Raw genomic sequence first — 26,802 nt, 5'->3', positions numbered from 1 at the left:
TTTCAACACGGAGTACAAACGGAAATAAAAAGATCTCAGCATGTGAACAATTCTATCCCAGTATAACATGGGAGATAGAAGCATTCATCTATAAAAGGAAAGCTCAGACTTTCAACTGCCATGTGTTGCTTTGTGAAAACAATCCAGAAACTTATAGGAAAGCACAATGTGAGGAGGATGTGTGTGTTTTTAATCTTGTCAAGGAAAGGTAGGGAGGGAAGAAGTCAATAAAACATTTTCTGTCAATGAACCTTTCTCATCCCAAAACACAACCTCAGGGACAAGTGGGGAAAGTTAACCACTTGGGTGTGCTGTTACATCATTTATTAGCTCCACCTGGCAGACTTCACTTTATCCCTAATCCTAAAGTGAAGTGGACCTTCTATACACTGCGCTGTAGAGCAAGACGCTTCATTTGATGAAATGACACACCGCTCACACTGGGCCAAAGGAGCACAGAGTTTTTATGTTACTATTTCTATCTTGCTGCAGGGAAAGGTGGACTATTATTGTGAATATTAATTGACAGAAAAATTATTTCATTTCTTCGGGGCAAAGTAAAATACCGAAGCAGAATATGTACTTCCACGGAAGATTCAGGTGAATGAAATTAATAGTGACATGCAGCACGTTCCGATTTACTTACACACAGTGGAATGGGACAACCAACTAAAACATTCAAAGCCAGACTCGCCTCACATGTCTCCAGGTAATATAAAATCAGACTATTCCAATTAAAGCCTTTACTAGAATGAGTAAAGACTTTTACAATAAGGTGAAATTACCACAGAGCAGTACCATCTTAGGACCATTTGGGCTGCAATGGAAACTGGTCAAAATGATCAAAGAAATAATGGTGAGTAACTTGTATAAATCTATAATACAAATCTCGCATAGGGCATGTGTCGCACTTTAAGTGTATGTGTAATGCTACGCTTTTCTGATTGGCTTATATTGGGGCCATTTTCATTGGAACAGAGGAGATCAGGGAATTATGAAAGGATGGGACAGAGTAGATAAAAACAGACTCTTTCCAGTATTGAGGGGTGTAGAATGAGGGGACATAGATATAAGATTAAGTGTAAGGGATTTAGGACAGCGAAGAGACATTTTTTTTCCACACACAGGGTTGTGAGGCTGTGGAATGCACTACCAGAGTTAGTGATTGAAGCAGAAATCATGTCAACACTTAAGAATAGGTTAGATGGGTGGTTGACAGAAAAGGGAATAAAGCAATATGAGAATAGGGCAGGCACATGAGATTAGGATTACTGCTCGTGTGGAGGGTAAACACTAACACAGTCGGGTTGAACAGCCTTCTCCTGTGTTGTAACTTCTATGTAATGAGATGTAAAAACACTTCACAATAATTGACTCATCCTGATTGTCTCCTGGAGCCAGTGGGCAGTGACAAAATATTTTTTGATTGGTTACTGGGAAATTGAGCGAATCGAAAAAACACCTCACCACTGTCCACTGCCTCACAAAAAGTTCTACCGTACCCACCAATTTACTCTGAGCAATGCCACAGGGAAATGCACTAGCAGATTTAATACAAAAGTTTATCTGACAAAATTAACTTTAAGGGTGAAAATGTTCAATTTTATTTTCATCAAAAAAAATCTTCCTACAATGGAGACTCACTAGCCCGTAAAACATTTACTAGTCATTATAATTATTGAGTTACTTGTGTGGAATTTTGGGTTGTTTAGGCATGTAATGGTTAACAGGGTGGTGTCATGTGTTGGACTATGGCTTTTAATTTCTGGGGCCTGGTTTCAAATCCAGTCCAGTCAGATCGGGTGAAATTCTCTCTGGTGACTGTTGGGTTCACATATGAAATGAATGTGGCTGGTTTGAATTCCATTTCTAGTGGGCATGGGCCCATAGCATAAAACTACCCCTAAATCAACACGAATTGGCAACCTTGGAGCCGGCATGGGAAACTGAAATTCTCACCACTAGTGCAGTGGGAGAGTTTCTTCTGATGGACCCAAAATCAAATTCTTCCATTCTCCGATACTACTATTCAGATCAAAAGCACAAAAAGTATAGTAACAGATAGTAACATGGTCGGGCTTTCATTGTCTGTTACAATACTTGTTGAGAAGTTCGTACTAACTCAATAGCATTTACACTGCTGAAACAGGGTGACTGTAAATGTTGTTGGATGGCAAACACCAACACTGAGATGGTCCAATTAGATTTTGTCTTTTTTTAAGTTTATGCCAGGTAGTTTTCTTTAAACAAGGATTTTTACCCTTTTCTTGGATACATGTTTAATGCAAATCTTCTTGCAGCTGTTTCCTATACCTATAGTTAAGGCATTTTGTGCTCATGTACTTTGTAGGTTATAATACATCTAATCTCATGTTTTAAATTAAAGCCAACTTATGCCAATATATTTCCTATGTAAAGCAAGCTCCTCGACATCAGCTTCATTACTTACACGGCAGCAGTTCTATATTGGGTGGGGGTGATGAAGGAGTGAGATTTTTTTTTATTCATTCATGGGATGTGGGTTGCTGGCGAGGCCAGCATTTATTGCCCATCCCTAATTGCCCTTGAGAAGGTGGTGGTGAGCCGCCTTCTTGAACCATTGCAGTCCGTGTGGTGAATGTTCTCCCACAGTGCTGTTGGGTAGGGAGCTCCAGGATTTTGACCCAGCAACGATGAAGGGACGGCGATATATTTCCAAGTCAGGATGGTATGTGACTTGGAGGAGAATGTGCATGTGCCTGTAGCCCTTGTCCTTCTAGGTGGTGGAGGTTGTGAGTTTGGGAGGTGCTGCCGAAGGAGCTATGGCGAGTTGCTGCAGTGCATCTTGTTGATGGTACACACTGCAGCCACGGTGCGCCAATGGTGGAGGGAGTGAATGTTTAGGGTGGTGGATGGGGTGCCAATCAAGTGAGCTGCTTTGTCCTGGATGGTGTCGAGTTTCTTGAGTGGGACGTGTCATTTGTAATGGTAGTACAAACGAGTGTGCAGCTTCCCAAAGACGTATTGTGGGGACATTCAAAATGGCAAACTGTAGTGTGCACCTGTACCAGGAAATGGTTACATCCAGACCATGTGATTGGCTATTAACTGCCATGTCATCCTAACTGGCTATGTACGAGAAAGGTGGGAGGGAAACGTGAGAGAAGGTGAGGCCAGGGCTGAGAATGGGCGGGAGAAAGCAATCTCTCTGCTTTAAATAGTACGTACCTGTTATATAAGTTGGAGTTCTGAATGAATGGGTGAATGGTCAAGAGTGACTTTATCTGCATCACAAAAGCAAGGGGTAAGTAAAAGGTTTAGATGAGTAGATTTAGTTTAAGCACTACAGAAGTAAATACCTTTTTTAAGCATTATATTTTTCAACTGACTAGAAATAAGGAAAGCAACTTATTTACAAATGTATTTATTTGAGCATGGACTCTCGTCCAAGGCTTAGTGATATTTTTGGTAGTCCTCCAGTCAAACTAATTGAGTACATACAATGCATGGTGTGGAATGGAGGCATGCAATCCAGATGGTCCCAGGTTTGACCCCAGGCTGTGCTGAGCTAGCTGAACTCAACTGGGACACTTCAATTGGTCTCCACACACCTGGGCTTGAGAAAGAAAAGAAAACAGACAGGGATTCCCTCTATGACCAAGCAGCCTGCTGAGACTTACCATCAAGACTGACATATGAAGAATGGCTGCTTGGACATGGTACCCCAACAACAGTCAATGCCTTTGGGAGAGGAGGAAAGAAAACTGGGGATTTTTTATTTAAATAGGTATCATTCATATCACGGCATCCCATTTGTCCTAAACAAAAGTGAGAACAGAGTGTTCTGATCAAAGGAATGGTGGTGAAGAACATTCCTATTCATCGCACAGACAGCAAAGGTCAATAAAAGAAATTACTTCATCACTGGGCCTTCATTTCCGTTTATCATTTGTCCAATAAAAGTATCGAGTGCATTACTGTTTCTTGATTACCAATGTACAATTTTTATTATTATTTAGTCATTACAAAGGCAATTAAAATTGATCTTTATTGAATGGGATGTCACCTTGAACAGACTGCAACATCAAATTGCATCTGTAGTTTGTACATTAAATTAAGTTAATGAAATCGTGGCCCTTATTCTCAGTAAATAGAAACATATACATTCTGCAATGTGTAATTCATGTGTAATTCAAGCACTTAGGCCTTGATTTTTATGGGTAGGGTGTTGGTGGGGGGGGGAGGCGGGTGGGGTGCGCGGGAGCCCAGTAGTGGGCCACAAGCCCGGCAAGGTCAGGGGGCGTGGAGGCCCTGCCGATCTTAACATCTGGGCCTCATTCAAATAAATCTTTCTCGAGTCCCGCCCGACACCAGGCCAGATCATCTATCTGGTCAGCGGGCGGGAGTGGGCGTCTGGTGGCAGCAAGTAGCGACCGGGGACCCTTGGGACAGTCTCTGGCAGTCAAGGGGGGGGTGGGTAACCAGGTGAATGGGAGGCCCAAATTCATCCTTGTGAGGCCCGGAGGAGCACTCCTGCCCCTCAAGGAAACTTAAAATAAAACTTTAAAACATACCTTCTGGGCCTCTTCGGGCCCACGGTCCAGATCCTGACAGATTTGGCCTGATGAGGAAACCGTCACTGCTGTCCCGGTCAGGCCTTCAATTAAAATTGCAGATCAGGGACTGATAACATCAATGGACCTGAGCTGCATATTTAAAATAGAACCCTAGCTTCCTTCCTGCGGGGGTCCTGCTCGCCTGCTCAAAAGAACAGATTAATAATGCGGACATGATAGGAAGGCAGCGGGATCAGAAGGGGTAAGCAACTGCCACTATATCTACTGGCCCCCCTACCCGATTTCCACCAGGCGGGGGCAATTAAAATCGGTGCCTTAGATTCTGACTGTGCATTTGAAGAAATTGTCAGAGAGTATTGCTTATTTTCTACAGCAGTACAACTGGATTTGGGGGTACCTGCACATTGCTTTTCTCAATGTAATTTGAAGACCCATTAGAAGAGCATACACCCATGGTTTACTCACAATATAGTGTGCAGACATTAACGGGGAAGAAAGTGTAAGGGAAATTATGTTAGTAGAAAGTGTAAGGGTATATTATGTTGGAAATACCCCTCTGTCTTCCATCCTCCTCCCACCCCAACACACACACACTACCTACTGATTTTTAAAAACATCAGATCTCCTAGCTGGAGACTGCCATGGCCGGTCTCCTCGTCTGCAGGCTGTGAGCTCATGCATCTGAGATCTTCTCTGATTGCTATGACACTTCTAGCTTTAGACAGCCCTGGGAGTCGTGTGACTGCAATAATGTAGAGAAGAATTTCTGATATGGTCCAGTTCATTTTATACTCTGTAACAGGAATACGAATGGTGAAAGATCAGTGAAGTTCTGATGTAGAAGGAACAAGACTATGAGGAAAATCATGAAATACTAATTAGATCATATTGAAGATAATATTAGAGCTAACAAAATTAGTTTTATGGAAACAGTACACCTTACATCTGACAGAAAGGGTTGACATAGATTTAGTGCTTTATGACTCAATCGCTAATCTGAGAGTGAAAATCTTGCAGCTTTATGTTAAAAGAAAATAATTAAATAAGGCCTTGACTTGTCAATGAGAGAGGATCCGAGATATACAGAGTAATGGGCCGGAAATTGATCCAAGCAGCAAACCAGCAGCACTCGCCGCTCATTAGATTTAAAGTCGTTCACTAACTTTCTTTTTTACGGCAACCTCCTTGAACTGCAAGTTCAAATAAGATCAGCGTTCTTTTCCAGGCTGTGAGTGGTGAAAGGATCTCAAAGGCCCCTCAACCAATCAGCTTGAAGCAAGCCACGCTGTGAGAACCAGGAAGTGGAGTTCATAGAAAATCCGTACAGACTAAAAACCAGGAAGTACCCGATAAGATATTATAAAATGAGATAAAGAAATTGAAATGAAGAAAGGATAAGGTTAAAAGACTGAGATAAAAGAGACAGGAAGGAAAAGTTTAAAAAATTAAAATTTTTCAATTTAAATGTCCAAAAACTATTAAAACCAGGAGTAATGAGATTCCAGATTTTTAAAAGTTAATTTTTAGTGCCAAAGAGGTTGTTTGGCAATCATTAAGACTTACCACGTTGCTAAAACTTAGTTTAGACCTAAAAAACTCAGTGTACCTGTTTTGTGGCGAGGTTAGTTTGTTTCCAGCTGGGCAGGAGAGCAAGTCGACGCCGGTCCATTCATTGCAGCTGGCGAGGTCCCTTTAACGTGAAGCTGTCACATCACTGGCGAACCAGGAAGAGCATGTTGCAGATTTCCGCGTTTGACTGTGCATGTACGGTCGCTGGAACGTGCTCTTCGATTTCGCCATTAATTACGGTGAGCGCTGTTAGGCTCACTGTTATTTTAAAAGCAATTTCCGGCCCAATATTGTGAACTGATCTCATATTTTACCTTTTCACTGTCCCAAATGTAATTTTTGATTTGGTACTGAGACTTATGGTAAGGTGTCATGTAGATTTGGCCAGGTGGGCTGATATACAAGACTTAACCAGATATTTAGCCAGAAATATTGAAGGAATATCTTAGACGGGAATAATCATTTGGATTCTGGAGATGTTGTAATAAAGGAAAAGACCAAAAATATTAGAGAGGTGCACAAATTTAGAGGAGCGAGCTTTGAGCATGAGTAGAGTGGTAGTGGAAGGATTATGTAGGAAGCAGGACTAAAGAAACAAAATAACAGAAACAAAAACATTTTAAGGCTGCGTTGGCGATTTGGAAAATAAAATAAATTAAGACAGCTATGGCCAAATGAGATCAAATCGGACCTTGGCAGCAAGCAGAGTTATTTTTAAAGATGTATAAGGAGGATGGGGAGTCATGTCAAAGTCAGTTGAGGATGACTAAAAATGACTGCAAGAAAGTGTAACAAGAGAATAGGAATAAAAACAGAAAATGGTTGGAATCCACATGGAATGAGCTGGAGCTGGAGAAGTTGCTGAGGAAAGAGATGTGGCTGTGAAAGCAAGTTTCAGTTGATAGCTGATCAAACATGAGAAGGGAAACAGAAAGCAATGAAGGTGAATAGGGTAAAAGAGACAAACGGAACTATGGAATGGAAAAATACTATGGTATTTTGCTTTTGTTTTAGAAGTTGCAGACAGCAACAAGAGGAATCTAAGCAGTTGTTTTTAACTGTGTAAATAGTAAATGAATATTGAAGAACAGGTAGATCCTTTATGTGTTTATTTGGGTAAAAATTCAAAATAGTGACTGTGTTAGATGAATTTTTACATCAGTTTTCAATAATGGAGGCTTTTGCCTGCCACTTTGACCCAGGAATATGTAACAAATATGGAGATCAGTAAGGCATGTATTACAAAGACATTGAAGGAATTAAGTGCATCTTCTTAGAAATTGTACCTAGTTATCTCTCAGAAGAAACAAACTGCATAGAATCCATGGGAGAGGAAATTATACATAGTCTATGAAATGGAACAAGCTACAAAGGTCGAATGAGCTCATGTTTATATTCTAAGAGGTTAACCAAGAGAGCAAGGGCAGCCCTGTGTGGTGCCACATTGTGGGGGAAAGCTATCAGAGGGAATACAGTTTGCAGAGATGTAGAGAGGGGAATCAAGTGTGCAACATGTCAATATAATTAAATGAATATGTTTATTCCCAAACAATTGAACTGAAGTATTGACAAGTAGGTACACTTCATTCAGTTAAATGCAGGCTCTGCATCGTGAGCGATTAATAAATATTAAATTAGTCTTGATTTGCCAGAGCTCAATGTACAAATAATAAACATTGCTGGACTAAGATTTACTTTTTAATTAAATCCTACTTCATTTTTATGGATGTCGGGAAAATTCCCCCAAATTTTAGTTACCTGAATGTACAGTTTTTGAATATCAGGCAATAATTTGTATAATGTAATTGGTCGTTACCTATTTTACAGATCAGTATAATTATAGCAATATGTAATGGTTCTGGCTGAGTTTGATTAAACATAGCTTCCAACTCAGCAACTACCATCCAGAATGTCACAGTCTTACAATCACAGATCCGATAGGCTTCACATGTCTACTGGGCAAAAGACAAACACTGGAGTCTATTACAGATGAGACAACTCAGATGCACTTAGTGGCAGTAAAGGCTACAAATAAAAGCCAACATGGATTCATTAAAGGCAGGATATGATGAGCAAAATGCATTGGCATTCTTTGAAGATGTGCTTGAGTTAGCAGTTGAAGGTAATGCAGCTGATATATTACATCTTGACTTTCAGAAAACGTTTGATAAGATCCTTCACAACTGTCTTATGAACACTATGAAATTCTTTGCAATCAAAGAGCAAATGACAATTTGAATAGAAAGTAGAAGACAGTTCAATTTTTTTAATGAGAAGTTATTAATGATGTGACAGCCTATTCCTGATAACTCAAAGAGGTTTTAGCACTAAAAAAAATTATCCAATAATTCAAATGAAGCACTTTAAATAATACAGCAAAGTTGGAACTTAGTGCTCAAAAACTTGAATTAAGAAAAGACTGTAGCTTCAAATGGCCTGTAGGAACCAACTCAGGGAAGATGTTTCCACTTGTGAGGGAGACCAAAACTAGAGGCCAGAAATATAAGATCGTCACTAATAAATCCAATAGGGAATTCAGGAGAAACTTCTTTACCCAGAGTGTGGTTAAAATGTGGTACTCGCTGCCACAAGGAGCAGTTGAGGTGAATAGCATAGATCCATTAAGGGGAAGTTAGATAAACACATTAGGGAGAAAGGAATAGAAGGTTATGCTGATAGGGTTAGATGAAGAAGGGTGGGAGGAGGCTAGTATGGAGCACAAACACCGGCATAGACCAATTGGGCTGAATGGCCTGTTTATGTGTTGTACATTCTATGGAATTCTATGTAACTCAATCTCCCAGCAGTCACTAATGGGACCACTTCTACTTATGTTTATTAAAAGCCACAACCGTGTAAATAAAATGACTAAGTTTACTATTGTGTAGGAAAATGAAGTGTTTCAAAGAGCTAGGTATGGTTCAAAAGAATCTACAGATATCAATCGATTCATCAAATGAACAGCAAATGACATTTGACATTGGGAAATGCAGAACAGTGCTAGAGAAATGAATAGTATATAAAATGAGAGTTATATTTTTAAATAGGTAGAGAAAGGGGAAAACGAGCTTAGAAAGTATCATCACATTGTATGGCAGCATTGGTACAACAAATAAAAACACAATGTTGGTATAAGTGACAGAAATTATCTATAAAATACTTGTGATGTTGCAAGTGGAGTACTGTATCTAGCTTTGGTGACTTAAAAAGACAGAAATAAAGATGGATAAAAGATAGAAAGAAAGACTTCAATTTACATAACATTTTATCATGGTTCTGAGCATGTCCCAAAATGCTTCATGTACAATGAATTACTTTTTGAAGCACAGTTACTGTTGCTGTGTAGGTAAATGAGGCATCCATTTTGCATAGAAGAAGGTCCCACAAACAGCAATGAGATGAATAACCAAAATATAATTTTTGGTGGTGTTGTTTAAGGGAAGTATTGGCTGGAACTTATATCTCTTCTTCAAATAGTGCCATGGGATTTTTAATGTCTACCTAAATAGAATGTCACCCGAGCACAACGCAACGCCATCAACGCTCTCAAGACCAACCGCAACATCGTCATCAAACCAGCGGACAAAGGAGGAGCCATAGTCATACAGAACAGAACAGACTATTGCAAAGAAGCATACCGACAACTGGACAACCAGGAACACTACAGACGGTTACCCGCAGATCCGACCAAAGAACACACCCACCAGCTCAACAAACTGATCAAGACCTTCGATCCAGACCTTCAAAGCATCCTACGCATTCTCATCCCACGTAATCCCCGCGTGGGAGACTTCTACTGCCTCCCAAAGATACACAAAGCCAACACACCCGGACGTCCCATCGTATCAGGCAACAGAACCCTGTGTGAGAACCTCTCTGGATACATCGAGGGCATCCTGAAACCCATCGTACAGGGAACCCCCAGCTTCTGTCGTGACACTACAGACTTCCTACAAAAACTCAGTACCCACGGACCAGTTGAACCAGGAACACTTCTCACCACGATGGACGTCTCGGCACTATACACCAGTATCCCCCACGATGACGGCATCGCTGCGACAGCATCAATACTCAACACCAACAACAGCCAATCTCCGGAAGCCATCCTACAACTCATCCGCTTCATCCTGGATCACAATGTCTTCACCTTCGATAACCAGTTCTTTACCCAAACACACGGAACAGCCATGGGGACCAAATTCGCACCCCAATACGCCAACATTTTCATGCACAAGTTCGAGCAGGACTTCTTCACTGCACAAGACCTCCAACCAACACTATACACCAGATACATCGACGACATTTTCTTTCTATGGACCCACGGCAAGGAATCACTAAAGAGACTACACGATAACATCAACAAGTTCCATCCCACCATCAAGCTCACCATGGACTACTCCTCAGAATCAGTTTCTTTCTTGGACACACGAATCTCCATCAAAGACGGGCACCTCAGCACCTCACTCTACCGCAAGCCCACGGACAACCTCACGATGCTCCACTTTTCCAGCTTCCACCCTAACCACGTCAAAGAGGCCATCCCCTATGGACAGGCCCTGCGAATACACAGGGTCTGCTCAGACGAGGAGGAACGCGATGGACACCTACAGACGCTGAAAGACGCCCTAGTAAGAACGGGATATGACGCTCGACTCATCGATCGACAGTTCCGACGGGCCACAGCAAAAAATCGCATAGACCTCCTCAGGAGACTAACACGGGACGCAACTAACAGAGTACCCTTTGTCGTCCAGTACTTCCCCGGAGCGGAGAAACTACGCCATGTTCTCCGCAGCCTTCAACATGTCATCAATGAGGACAAACACCTCGCTATGGCCATCCCCACACCTCCACTACTCGCCTTTAAACAGCCACCCAACCTCAAACAGACCATCGTTCGCAGCAAACTACCTAGCTTTCAAGAGAACAGCGTCCACGACGCCACACAACCCTGCCACGGTAACCTCTGCAAGACATGCCAGATCATCGACACAGATACCACCATCACACGAGATGACACCACCCACCAGGTGCATGGTTCATACTCCTGTGACTCGGCCAACATTGTCTACCTCATACGTTGCAGGAAAGGATGCCCCAGAGCATGGTACATTGGCGAGACCATGCAGACGCTGCGACAACGGATGAACGGACACCGCGCAACAATCGCCAAACAGGAGGGTTCCCTCCCAGTCGGGGAACACTTCAGCAGTCATGGACATTCATCCACCGACCTTCGGGTAAGCGTACTCCAAGGCGGCCTTCGAGACACACGACAACGCAAAATCGTCGAGCAGAAATTGATAGCCAAGTTCCGCACCCATGAGGACGGCCTCAACCGGGATCTTGGGTTCATGTCACGCTACACGTTACCCCACCAGCGAACAAATGTTATCTGTTTTTAATATAATGGGTCATTTGCTGGCTCTCTCTGCCTTCCGGATGTTTCTGCCTCTCTCTGTGTTTTTTTTTCTCTGTTTTTTTTCCCTGTTTGTTTTATTGTTGAATGTGTATTCGGGGGTTCTGCAGGTAACACCTCTCTGTCTGAACACGGTGATTGCCTTGGCAACGGGCAGTTGCAGGGGCAGTCTGTAAACACCATGTATTGTTCAATATGTATAAATGCGTAGGCTTCAAGGAGCTCTTGAAACATTTGCCTGAGGAAGGAGAAAATCTCCGAAAGCTTGTGAATTTAAAATAAAATTGCTGGACTATAACTTGGTGTTGTAAAATTGTTTACAATTACCTAAATAGGCAACTCAGTTTAATATTTCATCTGAAGGTGGCATTTCCAACAATGCAGCACTCCCTCAGTACTGCACTGAAATATGTGCCTAGATCACACACTCCAGTCCTAGAATGGGGCTTGAAATCTTTAGCTTCTAGCTCAGAGGTGAGAATATTATGAACTGAAACAAAAAAGCAGAGAGGAAGGAACTCAAAGAAAGTAGGTTGTTAGGCCATTAAGGTTTGAAGTGAGGATAAGGATAACCAACTTGTTAAAAAAAATTGAACAGGACATGAATGAAATTTGGTGAATGTGGAGAACTACTCTGAGAAATCAACAAGTGAGAATCACAAACTGAGTATAAATAAGGAGTCATTTCTTCACACTCATCAACTTGATATATATCGCCTTTCCTTCATTGTCGTTGGGTCAAAATCCTGGAACTCCCCACCTAACAGCACTGTGGGAGAACCTTCACCACATGGACTGCAACGGTTCAAGAAGGCGGCTCACCACCACCTTCTCAAGGGCAATTAGGGATGGGCAATAAATGTTCGCCTTGCCGGCGACGCCCACATCCCATGAACGAATAAAAAAAAACTTACATATTGGAGTGCCACCTCGCACAGGGACTGTTGAAATGTTAAAGGCACCTTTATCTCTATAGTTTTCCATTACCTCAGACACTCAATACTTCTGCTGCTGACACCGTGGGGGTAATTTTAACCAAACAATTCAGATCGGCCATCCATTTTACACCCTGCCCTGATTTTACTCTCGATTAATGTCAATGGAGATTTGGATGTAAACGGGCTTTGGCCCAAACCTACCTGTTTCCCACCTGATGGGTTAGGTTAAAATGACCCCCGCTACTATAAAGGAGGTGAATCCTGTGCCTATGAACATGTCCAGGATCCAGCAATTTACAGGTCCTGAGAAAGGTGGAGAAAGCATGGACCTATTTCCATTGGCACTCCAGTGCACAGGTACAACAGGGGAGCGCGATGCTTGGAGGATATCCATCTCTGCTTGAGGGCTGTTCTCCTTGAACCCCTATCACCAATATAAAGGTGCCCCTAAACGCAAAGAGGCAAACTCGATAGCAAGTCGAGAGACGTGGGATTGGTTGAGAGAAACGGGGAGGAAGAAAATGTCATGAATGCTGAACATGGACCTAAATAATAAGTGAGCAAGGAAACCCTTCTCTTACTTCTAATTCTAAAAAAAGTATAGCCAAATATTAATATATATATTAATACCCATCGATACCTAACTGATGAGGATAATTACACTTTGTTGCTTATGAGTTACCAAGTCACCTTCACCAGTGAGTTATATATGAATGTATCACAAATTCCCTATATTGATCCTTTATTTATTAAATGAAGTGGATAAATACAGGATTAATCAGTTTTTATTGGAGACAATTAATGGGATTTCCTTGTAACATGAATAATAGGTTGAGCAAGAATCCTCTGTTCTCATTTAATCATTTGTGCTAACAATCTGCCAAATTTATTTCCGAATTCAAAGTACATGACTTTAGCACATCATAAAATAAATTACATTTTATTGTGTGATATCAAATCACTTTGTTCCAAGTCAGAAAAGGTCTTTATTATAATTACCAACTAACTTGTGTTTTTCTTATTTAATTTTTTTCCATACAGCTGTTCAATGGAATTGTACATGTCTACAAATTCTAGGGCCCTGAAATGACATTATGGGTTGCTAGCGTACGAATACTAATATGTTGTCTGAGAATCCCCTCTTCCCCCATTTTAGCAGAGGCATTAATCAGTTTATTTTCTACTAAAATAGCTGAGACAAGAAACTTCAAATGAACATGATATTCATTTGCATGCTTGCATCTTACGATGTAGCTTCAAGGGTCTAGGGTTGCCAATTCTGGTTGTTCCTGGAGGTTTCATCACATGGCCTCCCACCTCCAACTGCCCTACCCAGTCAAACAGCCTTTTTACCCACCCCCCTCCAATATTTTTTATAAAATGAAAAAAAACCCACAATTTTCTTTAATGGCCCTATGATTTATTCTCCTGGATTGCTCACAGCACTGTCCACATCAATCTTTAATCCATGGAGATCCTGGAGGGTTGGCAAACCTATCAGGGCTCAGGTTTTTTGCCTATCATGTATTTAAGGAGGTAGTCACTGTGTTGTGGTCTTATTCTATGATCTTACCTTTAACGTTCTGGTTCTAAAAAGACAATTTCCTCTTCCAAATGCATGGTTTGGTCATTCACAATATAGTGAGGCTGCCAAAAGCATATTTAAAGGGGAAGGCATTTTCATTATAAATTCCCATGTCCACATTTATAATGCAACCTGTCTATGTAAACTCGTCACACTGTAATTACATCCTCCCACAAGTGGCAGCGCTGTAGCACTTCAGTTTGATATACCAACTCCTCAGTCTGTACTGCAGAGAAACTCAAATGCTCCAGCCAGCTCTACTTTTCTGCTTCCCAAATTGCCATACATTTTGTTATTTAACTATTAATAGTAAAAATCAAAGTTTATAAAAATGAGGATGGAATATATGTCTTTAAAATGATGACTGAATTATAGCCTCACAGTCTAATCCAATTATTCCCTGCCCTCTAACTCCCCTTCACCCAAAGACTACATTTGACCTGGATTCCCCATGTGCAACACCACAGGACATCGACTAATATATTAAGGCATTATAGGGTCCCATATTTCGGGATTTCAGCCAATGATGCCACGGGTGTAATATGTGTTAAAAAATATTAAGCAAAATATAGCCCTCAGGGTTGAATTCACAGGACAACAGGGCTAAATCAATGTACTGCAGACAATGAAAAATAGTTTGACATTCCAGTGATCATATACATTCATTGCTAGTGCATCATCTTGGTCCATTTGAACTCGGCACCGGTCATTACCAAGTTATGCCGATGATCTTTGCTCTTCGGGCAAGGGATAGTTTGACTAAGCTAACACTGGAGTCAGGCTTTTAAAAAAAAGCTGTGAAAGCTACAGTCAGGTAGCAAAGGCCTGGGTGAAAGATGGAATATGGGAGAGATGAGTTTGAAAATGAGCTTTAACTGAAGCAAGAGCATCCACCAAAGTGGGATAGCATATTCATTATTTTTATATTATGCAAAGACAAATTGTATTGATGGAAGTAAGTGATACTGATCATGACTGTTCGGTATGTTCACCTGATGGGAAATAAGAATCGATTCACATCAAACCTCATCAAGTGTTTTCTCAATCATCCTCACGAGATTGAAGAAATACACGAAAGATGCAAATATCTGGTTCAGATCGCAAGGGGAGGCAATCTTTACATCCCTGGGTTATGCTATTGTACGAGTAGATACAAGGCAGTATGAATCAACTCCCATAAAAGTAAAGCATTCAGACTGCTTTATGGAATGACTTACACCATTGAATCCAAAAAGGTATTTATGGCAGACCCAAATTTGTACATAGCCACTCAACAATTGACCACAATGAATGAATGGCTTCTTCGGTCAGGCTCCTTAAATGAGACATCAGTATTTTCATTTTGTACTTCAGATTGAGTTTCCTGATATTTTAAATCCTTTTTTATTATCTTCTTGTATTCTAGATTCTGTCCATTTCAGTTCTTCCATTCACAAAGGGATATTGCTTTCATCATTCGATGTTTGATCACTTTTTACCAGTCTATTCCTTTCTATTTATTTTACTCCCATTTCATATAAATGCATCTTTTTAACAAATTCTACCATTCAATGTGCATCATTTTTTCCCTTGCAAAGAAAAGATTATCTGTGCAGGAATTTAATCTTGCTTCTCGCTTAACATGACAAGAACAAAGTCCTTATAAAATATATTGGATAGCAATTAGCACGGAGAAGTACACAAACAAATTGATTCTCAGCACGGCACTAGTAATTTAAAAATATTCAGGTTTTTTTTGTTATCGTATGTTTCTGACACATTGGTCCACTTTTCAGAAGACATGTATGTTCCTTGAGCTTGATGAATGTGTCCAAACATGACAGTAAAAGAAGACCCAACTAGGTTCAAATTACTGAAAGAAATAACCATTGGTGGGGTATTTTTTTCAGTGTTAGTATCAAATTAAAATGGTTTGGCAATATTTGCTTCTCCAATTACGTTACTCAATCATCTAGTGTTGGAGCTGTGATGGTTGCCTGGGTCGTGTCATCTCTAAAAGAATTTAAAAAGATAGCACAAGGATGTCAAGGACTGAAATATGCACTACACCTTTAACCACATCAGAAAACAGGCTACGAGACATGAATACTGACTGAGTCATGGATATGGAACAGTGCTCAGAACAGTCACATGCATCTAACTATAGTAAGTTATTAGTTCAAGACAGAACTCCCTTTACTGTTAACTCAATAGGTTTGTAACTGGGCATCATATTTAAGCTATTAGGTTTAGCCACTGGTCAGCTCTTTACAGACAGACCCCAATAAACAGTGAAGTCATAAATACATCTCAGTTACTTACTGTTTGGATCTACATTTTCACACAGCTCTGTTTTGGCTTCACCATTAGGCCTGTCCGAGGATTTGTGGGATAGTCGTGAAGACATTGTTGCCGCGGTTACCACCGCCTTGAAGCTACGCTTTCTCTTCTGGACGTTCTGTTCTGGGTGGAAGATGATGATGTAAACCTTCGGCATGTAGAGCATACCCAGAGCCACAGAAGCACTTAGGTTCATGGATATGGTTAGTGTGGTGGTCTGTATGTACAACTGGAAAAGAAAACAAGGAGGGTTTTATGAGGGTTGCTCTTCCAAGCTGATGATGAGCACAGAAAGTCACAATGTTCACCATGAGGTATCTCCCATATCTCATACCAAGTTGGAGATCATCATGCTTCTAAAGCCCAAAGGTTTGGAAAGGGTAGAAAATAAACATTTTGTACTCGATATGTAATATCTATGAGAGTGGAGCAACATATACGCAATGTTTTATTTTTAAATCATATCTAGTTTGTCAGATTGGCACCTAACAAGTTTTGAGAGCGAGTGACATGTAAGTTATGTAAAATATAGCCACTGTGATTCTCCACAGTGATATGTTTTGTGCGCAAATATTGTATTGATTTCTGGACACAAATATAACTCAAACACTCAGTGAAATCTTTCCTTCTCACTTTCATGTCAGGAAGTCCAAGTACATCGTATTTCAGGATACGAGATCGACACCAGCATAGCGCCAAGAAATCGAGAAATGCACCACCATGCAAAACAGGTTCATTAATCAACCATTAGATTGTCCCTAAAAACAAGACACCAACTGTCGTGGTCACTCGCAGCTGCCATTGCCGGCCATAATGGAGGTAGCATCATTTTTTGGCTTGACATATAACGATGCTAATTATGATAATGAGGTTCCATCTGCCTGATTGACTGGTTCAGGTGGATCTTAAATAGGTTATAGCAACATTCAAAAAAGTAGGGCATTCTCCTGATAGCCTAGCAACATTGTTCCCTCATTCAAAACCACCATAAGAAAATATTAACTGGTCATTCATCTCACTGCCATTTGTTGGATCTTACTGTGCACAAAAATGGCTGCTGCGGTTGCCCACATATCAAGTACCACTGCAGTTCAAAGCAATTCATTCTATGTGAAGACATTCCTGACAGATATGACAAGATGCTATGTAAATACAACTTTTCCATATAAAAGTGTACAGAGGGTCTAAAACATGTCCATATATGGCCCTTTTTTAAAAGAGTAGCTGCATATTAAGATGCTGAATTAACTTAAACTTTATCTTATGGAGAATTCACTCAAGTAGGCTCAAATTGTTTGAGGTTTTTCAAATCACTGACTCAATAGTTTTCTTGACGGAGTTAAATTGAACCGTTAGTTTCAGAGCAAACTCATTCCAATAAAAATGGTGTCTGTGGTGACCACTCTTGATTTCTGATTGATCACTTTCACATTAGAAACACTGAACCAATTGCACACGAAGACAAGCTATTTCCATCGCCTCTTCCTGATTGGTTGTTTATCACAATAAGCAAACTGATACATTTAAATGCTGGGGAAAAAATGTTCACTCCCTTTTAGCTGCTTTGAAGGTTGTCCTTCCACAGTAACTCAGCAAGCAGAGAAAAACAGACAGAAGTCCTAACTTATCTCCATTTCGGACATTCTTACTCTTTACCTCACAGCTCTGCTCACTTCCTGACCCCTCAACACAAGCACTGCCTCAACTATCACTTGCTCCCCACCCCTCCTGCCCTATTGTAGGTCTTGATATTTACCTGTCTTGGACCCACCCTTCCCATTGTTTTGGGCCTCTGCTCCTTAACCTGCAAAACACATCAAGGGAGATGTACCTGCATATTAAAGCAACATGATTTTTTTTTTAATCATTCATGGGATGTGGGCATCGCTGGCAGGACTGGCATTTATTGCCCATCCCTAGTTGCCGTGAAGGGGCGGTGGTGATCTTTATCGTCGAACTGCTGCAGACCATGTGGTGAAGGTACTCCCACAATGCAGTTAGGTAGGGTCTTCCAGGATTTTGACCCAGCAACGGTGAAGGACTGGTGATTTATGTCCAAGTCAGAATGGTGTATAACGTACAGGGCAACTCGGAAGTGACAGTGTTCCCATGCATCTGCTACTCCTGTCCTTCTAGGTGGTTGATATTATGGGAGGGGTTGGATGTTTAGGCTAGTGGATCCAGTGGACTGCTTTGTCTGGATGGTTCAAGCTTCTTCAGTGCTATTGCATCTACACCCATCCAGGCAAGTGGAGAGTATTCCATCACACTGTGCCTTGTAGGTAGGTGGTGGGGAGGCTTTGGGAAATTAGGAGGTGAGCCATTTGTCACAGAATACTCAGTATCTGAATAGTTGTAGTAGCCATGGTATTTATATGGCTGGTCTAGTTGAGTTTCTGGTCAGTGGTGACCCACAGGATGTTAATGGTGGTGGATTTGGCAATGGTAATACTATTGAATGTCAAGGGGACATCATTAGTCTCTCTCTTGTTGGTGATAGTTATTGCTTGGCATTTACGTGGAGTGAAAGTTACTGAGGAATTGCGAATGGAGCTGAACATTGTAGAATTATCAGTGAACACACCACTTCTAAACATAGAAACATAGAAAATAGGAGCAAGAGTAGGCCATTCGGCCCTTCGGGCCTGCTCCGCCATTCAAAATGATCATGGCTGATCGTCTAACTCAGTACCCTGTTCCCGCCTTTTCCCCATATCCCTTGATCCCTTTAGCATTAAGAAATATATCTATCTCCTTCTTGAATACATCTAATGACTTGGCCTCCACTGCCTTCTGTGGTAGAGAATTCCACAGGTTCACCACCCTCTGAGTGAAGAAATTTCTCCTCATCTCAGTTCTAAATGGCATACCCCATATCCTGAGACTGTGACCCCTGGTTCTGGACTCCCCAGCCATTGGGAACATCCTCCCTGCACCTAGTCTGTCTAGTCCTGTTAGAATTTTATATGTTTCGATGAGATCACCTCTCATTCTTCTAAACTCGAGTGAATATAGGCCTAGTCGACCCAATCTCTCCTCAGTTAACCTTACGGGCACGGTAGCATAGTGGTTATGTTACTGGGCTAGTAATCCAGAGGCCTGGACTAAAATCCAGAGTCATGAGTTCAAATCCTGCCACGGCTGCTGGCGAATTTAAATTCAATTAATTAAATTCAATTAATTAAATAAAAATCTGGAATTAAAATACTAGTATCAGTAATGATGGCCATGAAACTACCGGATTGTCACAAAACCCATCTGGTTCACTAATATCCTTTAGGGAAGGAAACCTATATGTGACTCCAGACCCACAGCAATGTGGTTGATTCTTAATTGCCCTCTGAAATGGCCAAGCAAGCCACTCAGTTGTAAAATCACACTACGAAAAGTCATAATAAGAATAAAACCGGACGGACCACTAGGCACCGGACAAGACAACGGCAAAACACCAAGCCCAGTCGACCCTGCAAGGTCCTCCTTACTAACATCTGGGGACTTGTGCCAAAATTGGGAGAGCTGTCCCACAGACTAGTCAAGCAACAGCCTGACATAGCCATACTCACAGAATCATATCTTTCAGCCAACGTCCCAGACTCTTCCATCACCATCCCTGGGTATATCCTGTCCCACCGGCAGGACAGACCCACCAGAGGTGGCGGTACAGTGATTTACAGTCAGGAGGGAGTGGCCCTGGGAGTCCTCAACATTGACTCTGGATCTCATGGCATCAGGTCAAACATGGGCAAGGAAACCTCCTGCTGATTACCACCTACCGTCCTCCCTCAGCTGATGAATCAGTCCTCCTCCATGTTGAGCACCACTTGGAGGAAGCACTGAGGGTAGCAAGGGCACAAAATGTACTCTGGGTGGGGGACTTCAATGTCCATCACCAAGAGTGGCTCGGTAGCACCACTACTGACCGAGTTGGCCGAGTCCTGAAGGAAATAGCTGCGAGACTGGGCCTGCGGCAGGTGGTGAGCGAACCAACACGAGGGAAAAACTTACTTGACCTCGTCCTCACCAATCTACCTGTCGCAAATGCATCTGTCCATGACAGTATTGGTAGGAGTGACCACCGCACAATCCTCGTGGAGATGAAATCCCGTCTTCGCACTGAGGACACCATCCAACGTGTTGTGTGGCACTACCACCGTGCTAAATGGGATAGATTCAGAACAGATCTAGCAGCTCAAAACTGGGCATCCATGAGGCGCTGTGGGCCATCAGCAGCAGCAGAATTGTATTCCAGCACAATCTGTAACCTCATGGCCCGGCATATTCCTCACTCTACCATTACCAACAAGCCAGGGGATCAACCCTGGTTCAATGAGGAGTGTAGAAGAGCATGCCAGGAGCAGCACCAGGCGTACCTAAAAATGAGGTGCCAACCTGGTGAAGCTACAAATCAGGACTACACGCATGCTAAACAGCGGAAGCAACATGCTATAGACAGAGCTAAGCGATTCCACAACCAACGGATCAGATCAAAGCTCTGCAGTCCTGCCACATCCAGTCGTGAATGGTGGTGGACAATTAAACAACTAACGGGAGGAGGAGGCTCTGCAAACATCCCCATTCTCAATGATGGCGGAGTCCAGCACGTGAGTGCAAAAGACAAGTGCCGAGTGGATAATCCATCTCAGCCTCCTCCCGATATCCCCACCATCACGGAAGCCAGTCTTCAACCAATTCGATTCACTCCACGTGATATCAAGAAACGGCTGAGTGCACTGGATACAGCAAAGGCTATGGGCCCTGACAACATCCCAGCTGTAGTGCTGAAGACTTGTGCTCCAGAACTAGCTGCGCCTCTAGCCAAGCTGTTCCAGTACAGCTACAACACTGGCATCCACCCGACAATGTGGAAAATTGCCCAGATATGTCCTGTCCACAAAAAGCAGGACAAATCCAATCCGGCCAATTACCGCCCCATCAGTCTACTCTCAATCATTAGCAAAGTGATGGAAGGTGTCGTCGACAGTGCTATCAAGCGGCACTTACTCACCAATAACCTGCTCACCGATGCTCAGTTTGGGTTCCGCCAGGACTACTCGGCTCCAGACCTCATTACAGCCTTGGTCCAAACATGGACAAAAGAGCTGAATTCCAGAGGTGAGGTGAGAGTGACTGCCCTTGACATCAAGGCAGCATTTGACCGAGTGTGGCACCAAGGAGCCCTCGTAAAATTGAAGTCAATGGGAATCAGGGGGAAAACTCTCCAGTGGCTGGAGTCATACCTAGCACAAAGGAAGATGGTAGTGGTTGTTGGAGGCCAATCATCTCAGCCCCAGGGCATTGCTGCAGGAGTTCCTCAGGGCAGTGTCCTAGGCCCAACCATCTTCAGCTGCTTCATCAATGACCTTCCCTCCATCATAAGGTCAGAAATGGGGATGTTCACTGATGACTGCACAGTGTTCAGTTCCATTCGCAACCCCTCAGATAATGAAGCAGTCCGAGCCTGCATGCAGCAAGACCTGGACAACATCCAGGCTTGGGCTGATAAGTGGCAAGTAACATTCGCGCCAGATAAGTGCCAGGCAATGACCATCTCCAACAAGAGAGAGTCTAACCACCTCCCCTTGACATTCAACGGCATTACCATCGCCGAATCCCCCACCATCAACATCCTGGGGGTCACCATTGACCAGAAACTTAACTGGACCAGCTATATAAATACTGTGGCTACGAGAGCAGGTCAGAGGCTGGGTATTCTGCGGCGAGTGACTCACCTCCTGACTCCCCAAAGCCTTTCCACCATCTACAAGGCACAAGTCAGGAGTGTGATGGAATACTCTCCACTTGCCTGGATGAGTGCAGCTCCAACAACACTCAAGAAGCTCGACACCATCCAAGATAAAGCAGCCCGCTTGATTGGCACCCCATCCACCACCCTAAACATTCACTCCCTTCACCACCGGCGCACTGTGGCTGCAGTGTGCACCATCCACAGGATGCACTGCAGCAACTCGCCAAGGCTTCTTCGACAGCACCTCCCAAACCCGCGACCTCTACCACCTAGAAGGACAAGGGCAGCAGGCGCATGGGAACAACACCACCTGCACGTTCCCCTCCAAGTCACACACCATCCCGACTTGGAAATATATCGCCGTTCCTTCATTGTCGCTGGGTCAAAATCCTGGAACTCCCTTCCTAACAGCACTGTGGGAGAACCGTCACCACACGGACTGCAGCGGTTCAAGACGGCGGCTCACCACCACCTTCTCGAGGGCAATTAGGGATGAGCAATAAATGCCGGCCTTGCCAGCGACGCCCACATCCCGTGAACGAATTTAAAAAAAATGATGGAGAAAAGATCATTGACGAAGCAGCTGAAGATAGTTGGGCCAAGGACCTTGCCCTGAGGAACGCCTGCAGCAATGACCTGGGGCTGAGATGATTGGCCTGCAACAACCATAATTATCATCCTTTTTGCCAGGTGCGACTACAGCCATTGAAGAAATTTCCCCTGGCCCCCATTAACTTCAGTTTTACTATTGGGATCAGCTGTAGAAGTATGCCTAAACGCTGAAAAGAACTGGTTAAGAGTGTCAGACCTCAAACCCAAATCCAAAGTTGAGCCAATTAGAAATTGCCTTAGCTTAATTTGAACTCTTCGGCTGCATCTATAAACATGTGGGATGATTTGCCAGTTTCAGTACCTCTCTATACATGCAAAATGATAATGGAACATGTCAAAGACTTTGCTGTCTTCACTATGGCTGGTATTGGCAGCTCCGTGTAACTACAACAGTTGGTGCCTTGTTTACTGGGATAACCTAATGATGGCTTTTCATAGTGGTGTATTTTCTGATTTCATGGTCCTTTGATGGACATGATCTCCTGTGTTCTGAATGATGGTGGACCTCCGTATCCGAGAAGTGAAATGGGATGGAATGATGAATCCGAGTTCCCTGGCGGTCAGTGAATGTTCTTTTCATGCTAGTATATGGATATCATTTATTGGATAAAATTGGAGTAAGATCATATATATTATGGACCCTATAGACCTGGATCTAAACTCTGAATATTCACTGTTAGTGTCCAGGTATATTTTGTTACATTATTGGTAGCTTGAAGATCTAGGAGTTAAGTAGGTTATTTTTTTTTCTCCTCATTCAAGTCTGTATCCAGCTGTTCTCTGCAATGGATTGTTGGGTTATTAAAAATGATTTTTCTTTTTAACTGAGTGCCAGATTATGAAAGATTTAAAAGTACCTTTGCTATGAGATCACAGTTTTTTTTTAAAAGCTTTAGGCTCTCAGGTTATCATGTCATTCCGAGGCTGATTTAAATTTTGAGCCAGTTTTGGATGAATGACCAGTTAGTCTGTTTTTGATGGCGTTGGCTAGAGGCTGAATGTTGGCTGGGAAAATTCACTGCTCTTCAACTACTCCTGTGGGATAGTTAACGTCTAACTGAACACTTTTTATTGAATACACTGAGGAATAAGATGCATCTGTTGGCCAATTGCCTGGCTTGAATCTTGCCACATCCCATTCAACCATACAAGGCATCAGCAGCCCAGAGGTCTCTAACTTAGCCCAACTGAAATAAACAGGAGGAGGGAAACAGCCTTATGGCTACTGCAGAGCTTCCACCCTTGCAGAACACATTCTGAGACAGAGAGAAGTCATCTGTTAACACCTCCATAGGAAGTATGGGGCAGCCAAGTCAAAAATGTACAAGTCATAAACAAAATGTTCAAGAGTCAGGCGTTAACCTTGGTTCAATGGCAGCAACCTCGTTGTGGGTTCACTTCTGTGTGACTTTTGTATTCTGCTTCTTTACCAAGTTAGTGCCAGTAGAGTGAATATTTATCTCGGTCTTCCATTCTGGAACCAAGCATGAACATTACATTGCGCTTTACACAAAATCTCAGCTAAGCCTATAATGCAGTAGCAAATAAATCTCTCATTTAAAACCTCAGGATCAGTTGACCAGAAAGCTCAACAGCAACTTGCATTTATATAATGCCTTTTATGTAGTAAATGTCTCAAGGCATGATGCCAAGCAGCTGTAAAGGTGCAGTGGAAGAGGCAAGCTTTGAGGAGCTATTTGAAGTTGAGGAGAGAAACGGTGAGGTGCGAGACTTTAGGTAGAGAGTATCAGATTGTGGGGCCAAGATAGTTGAAGGCTCTGCCACTGATGGTTACATTGAGTTACATTGACCCTTTAGCACAGAAACAGGCCATTCGGCCCAATTGGTCTATGCCGGCGTTTATGCTCCACACGAGCCTCCTCCCTCCCCACTACATCGAACCCCATCAGCATACCCTTCTATTCCTTTCTCCCTTTCTCCCTTGTGTGTTTATCTGGCTTCTCCTTGTGGTAATGCGTTCCACATTCTTACCACTTGTTGGGTAAAGAAGTTTCTCCTGAATTCCCTATTGGATTTATTAGTGACTATTTTATATTTATGACCTCTAGTTTTGGACACCCCCACAAGTAGAAATATTTCTTCCATGTCTACCCTATCAAACCCCTTCATTACCTTAAAGACCTCGATCAGGTCACCCCTCAGCCTGCTCTTCTCTAGAGAAAAAAGCCCCAGCATGTTATGGAATCATAGAATGGTTACAGCACAGAAGGAGGCATTTGGCTCATCGAACCCGTGCCGGCTCTTTGTAACAGCAACCGAGTTAGTCCCATTCCCCTGCTCTTTCCACCCTGTCCTGCAAATGTTTCCCCTTCAAGTATTTATCCAATTCCTTTCTGAAAGCCACGATTGAATTTACTTCCATCACCCTTTCAGGCAGCGCATTCCAGATCATAACTACTAGGTGCGTAAAAAATTTTTTCCTCACGTCGTCATTGGTTCTTTTGCCAATCACCTTAAATCTATGTCTGTCGCTTCTCGACCCTTCTGCCAATGGGAATAGTTTCTCTTTATTTACTTTATCTAAACCCTTCACGATTTTGAACACTTCTATCAAATCTCCCTTTGATCTTCTCTGCTCTAAGGAGAACAACCCCAGCTTCTCCAATCTAGTAAATTTTTTCTGCATCCTCTCTAAGGCCTTCACATTCTTCCTGAAGTGCGGTGCCCAGAACTGGACACAATTCTCCAGTTGTGGCCGAACCAGTGTTTTATGAAGGTTCAACATAACTTCCTTGCTTTTGTACTCTATGCCTCTATTTATAAAGCCTGGGATCCTGTATAGTTTTTTAACCGCTTTCTCAACCTGTCCTGCCACCTTCAAAGATTTGTGCACATATACCCCCAGGTCTCTCTGTTCCTGCACCCCCTTTAAAATTGTATCATTTGGTTCATATTGCCTCTGCTCATTCTTCCTGCCAAAATGTATCACTTCGCACTTCTCTGCGTTAAGTTTGATCTGCCATGTGTCTGCCCATTCCACCAACCTGGCTATGTCCTCTTGAAGTCTATTACTATCCTCCTCACTGTTTACTACACTTTCAAGTTTTGTGTCATCTGCAAGTTTTGAAATTGTGCCCTGTACACCCAAGTCCATGTCATTAATCTAGATCAAAAAAAGCAGTGGTCCTTCTGCCGACCCCTGGGGAACACCACTGTATACGTCCCTCCAGTCCAAAAACAATTGTTCACCACTATTCTCTGTTTCCTGTCACTCAGCCACTTTTGTATCCATGCTGCCACTGCCCCTTTTATTCCATGGGGTTCAATTTTCTGACAAGCCTATTATGTGGCATTTTATCAAATACCTTTTGAAAGTCCATATACACAACATCAACCGCACTGCTCTCATCAACCTCAGCAAAAAACTCAATCAACTTAGTTAAACACGATTTGCCTTTAACAAATCTGTGGAGCTTTCCTTTATTAATCTACACTTGTCCAAGCCTTTCCTGATAAGTATATCCTCTCAGTTCTGATATCATCCTTGTGAATCTTATTTGCACCTTCTCCAGTGTCTCTATATCCTTTTCATAATATGGAGACCAGAACTTTACACAGTACTCCAAGTGTGGTCTAACCAAGGTTCTATACAAGTTTAACATAACTTCTCTGCTTTTCAATTCTATCCTTCTAGAAATGAAACCCAGTGCTTGGTTTGCCTTTTTAAAGGCCATATTAACCTATGTCGCTACTTTTAATGATTTGTGTATCTGTACCCTGAGATCCCTTTGCTCCTCTATCCCATTTAGACTATTATCCAAGCAATATGTAGCCTCCTTATTTTTCCTACCAAAATGTAACACCTCACACTTATCTATATTGAAATTCATTTGCCAATTACACGCCCATTCTGCAAGTTTATTAATGTCTTCTTGTATTTTGATGCATTCTTCCTTTCTATTAACCATATCTCCCAATTTGGTGTCGTCTGCAAATTTTGAAATTGTACTTCCGATTCCCGAGTCCAAATCGTTAATGCAAATTGTGAAAACAATATTCCCAGCACTGATCCCTGTGGAACACCACTTCCCACCTTT

At 42.4% G+C, this 26,802-nt stretch overlaps 1 protein-coding gene across 1 annotated transcript in view; it reads right to left on the bottom strand.

Annotated features, from left to right (window-relative positions):
* The window catches only part of LOC137334275 (metabotropic glutamate receptor 7-like), a 453,062-nt gene that overhangs the window by 16,278 nt on the left and 409,982 nt on the right, over positions 1-26,802 (bottom strand). The window contains exon 8 of the mRNA XM_067998936.1: positions 16,369-16,615. Coding sequence (XP_067855037.1) covers positions 16,369-16,615 — 247 coding nt within the window. The remainder of the gene's footprint in view (positions 1-16,368; positions 16,616-26,802) is intronic.

Source organism: Heptranchias perlo, chromosome 17 (assembly GCF_035084215.1).
Source record: "Heptranchias perlo isolate sHepPer1 chromosome 17, sHepPer1.hap1, whole genome shotgun sequence".
Classification (NCBI taxonomy): domain Eukaryota; kingdom Metazoa; phylum Chordata; class Chondrichthyes; order Hexanchiformes; family Hexanchidae; genus Heptranchias; species Heptranchias perlo.
This window is presented reverse-complemented; position numbering and strand designations above follow the sequence as displayed.